The 2500-nt window shown below is 39.2% G+C and overlaps 1 protein-coding gene across 1 annotated transcript in view; it reads left to right on the top strand.

Moving 5' to 3' along the window:
* Nucleotides 1-2500, top strand: part of rapgef5a (Rap guanine nucleotide exchange factor (GEF) 5a) — a gene marked incomplete at its 5' end in the record, with an annotated part of 81682 nt that overhangs the window by 28054 nt on the left and 51128 nt on the right. The window contains one exon of the mRNA XM_080787276.1: nt 2230-2308. Coding sequence (XP_080643402.1) covers nt 2230-2308 — 79 coding nt within the window. The remainder of the gene's footprint in view (nt 1-2229; nt 2309-2500) is intronic.

Here is a 2500-nt window from a genome sequence, read left to right as displayed (position 1 = left end):
TAACACCAAAATGGGTTCCCGATCAGAATGGGTTAATATCCCGCCAGGCGCCAGCCATCAGTTCCCCTTGTTTGTTTTGATCGTGGTACTACTACCAGTACAGGCGCATTAAGAGTAGCCCTGGTCCAGGGCTATACATTAAAAGTACCAGCCAGGAAATGCGCTGTTCCCAGACTTCCCACGCTGACAAAGTGTTCAACCAAACCTTTTTTTTAATTCAATTTGAGTGATATTATGGTAATGTTATTTCCGTTCAAAGTGGTATTTCAATAGTTTTATTCTGTTTTTATTATATATATATATATATATATATATATATTATTTTTTTCACCCGCCCGCCCTTTTTTCATTTTTGGGAAGATTTTCCGCGTACCACCTGGGGGGGCTCAAGTACCACCGGTGGTACGGGTACCACGGGTTGAGAACCACTGCATTAGATGAGTCTCTCTCTCTGGTAGCATAAACATAACATAAACATAACATAAACATAACATAAACATAACATAAACATAACATAAACATAACATAAACATAAACATAAACATAACATAAACATAACATAAACATAACATAAACATAACATAAACATAAACATAAACATAAACATAAACAACATAACATAAACATAACATAAACATAAGAGTAACATAACATAAACATAACATAAACATAACATAAACATAACATAAACATAACACAAACATACATAAGAGTAACATAACATAAACATAACATAAACATAAGAGTAACTAAACATAAACATAAACATAACATAAACATAACATAAACATAACATAAACATAACATAAACATAAGAGTAACTAAACATAAACATAAACATAACATAAACATAACATAAACATAACATAAACATAACATAAACATAACATAAACATAAGAGTAACTAAACATAAACATAAACATAACATAAACATAACATAAACATAACACAAACATAACATAAACATAACATAAACATAAGAGTAACTCAACGTGGACAGCCAACGGTCGCGCTGCGCCATTCTTGCCCAAATTTAGAAATTAGCTCACATACGTACGTGTCTTAATCTAGATCCTGTTTTTATGTATTTATGTATACAGTATTATCAATTCAATTCAATTCAAAGGGCTTTATTGGCATGAGAATAAACATACGTTTACGTTGCCAAAGCAGAAAGAACAATACAACAATACAGCAATACAATCAAAACAAAACAAAAATGATGTACATTTGAAGGCCAGCATCTTCAATAGATCAACTTCTGTGTACCGCAAGGTCACTCGATGCAGGTATATAGTGCAGGAATATACACAATGATTAGTCTTTAGGGTGGTTGTGTTCCATTTGATATCCTTCTCCCATCACAGCAACTCAACAAGTAATCTTATTATCACAGCAGTGTTGTGGACGCAGTATACTGTCTCAGTACACCACCTGGGGGCGGTGTAGAACACTCCACACAGCTGACCCCCCCCCCCCCCCCCCCCCTTCCTGGCTTAAATGCTTGTTCTCTGGGGACAGTTAGAGATGCCATCAGAACAACTGTAATTAACGTATGTGTGCGTGTGCGTGCGTGTGTGTGTGCGTGTGCGCGTGTGTGTGTGTGTGTGTGTGTGTGTGTGTGTGTGTGATTTTGCACTGTCTGTGAGAATGTACAAACATTCCTGTGTCAAACCTTCCATGTTTCAACTCTGTACTGAAAATACTGACATTTTTGCACATCTCTCTGCTAACACACCAGATGTTGTCAATGAAGAGAACAAATCAGTTTTCATTCTTGAAATGGCCTGCACCTTTGACTTTAGCTTAGAGGAAGCCTTTATGACTAAGGTCATTAAGTACCAGCCGCTCCTCCAGACCATCATTGAACTAGGCTATAGGTGCAATCTGTATGTGTTTATCTTCGGCAGCCTAGGTACACAGTTTGGTTGTAAGAGGCCTCCAACAACTTGGGATGCCAAAAAAAGCAGCCAAACGGCTTGCGAAATTCTGTGCAATATCTTCCACTATCGGTAGCCGCCAAATATGGCGAAGACGCTGTTACCTGTACCCCTGAAGGGTGTGCGGGTATTTGTTCGGGATTTGCTGATTGCATTTTGTACGGCACCTTGTAAATATTTGTGTCCTTGTATTTGTATCTCTTATGTGGACATAAATAGATGATTAAAATGTGTGTGTGTGTGTGTGTGTGTGTGTGTGTGTGTGTGTGTGTGTGTGTGTGCGTGCAGGGAGGAGGACTCTGAGGGGAACAGAGACATCTGCAGTGAGATTCTCCAGATGAAAGCCCTAGAAAGACTCACTTCCACGGTAAGTGTGTGTGTGTGCAGTCTGTGCGTGTGTGTGTGTGTGTGCACTGTCTGTGTGTGTGTGTGCAGTCTGTGTGTGTGTGTGTGTGTGTGTGTGTGTGTGTTGCTAAGGGTGTTTTAAGGTGAAACCCCCCCCCCCCCCCCTCCCACCCCCCACCAAAAAAATAACCGCCTGACAATTCCCATTGTGAGA

Source organism: Protomyctophum bolini (genome assembly GCF_963924005.1).
Source record: "Protomyctophum bolini genome assembly, chromosome: 17".
NCBI classification, from domain to species: Eukaryota; Metazoa; Chordata; class Actinopteri; order Myctophiformes; family Myctophidae; genus Protomyctophum; species Protomyctophum bolini.
This window is presented reverse-complemented; position numbering and strand designations above follow the sequence as displayed.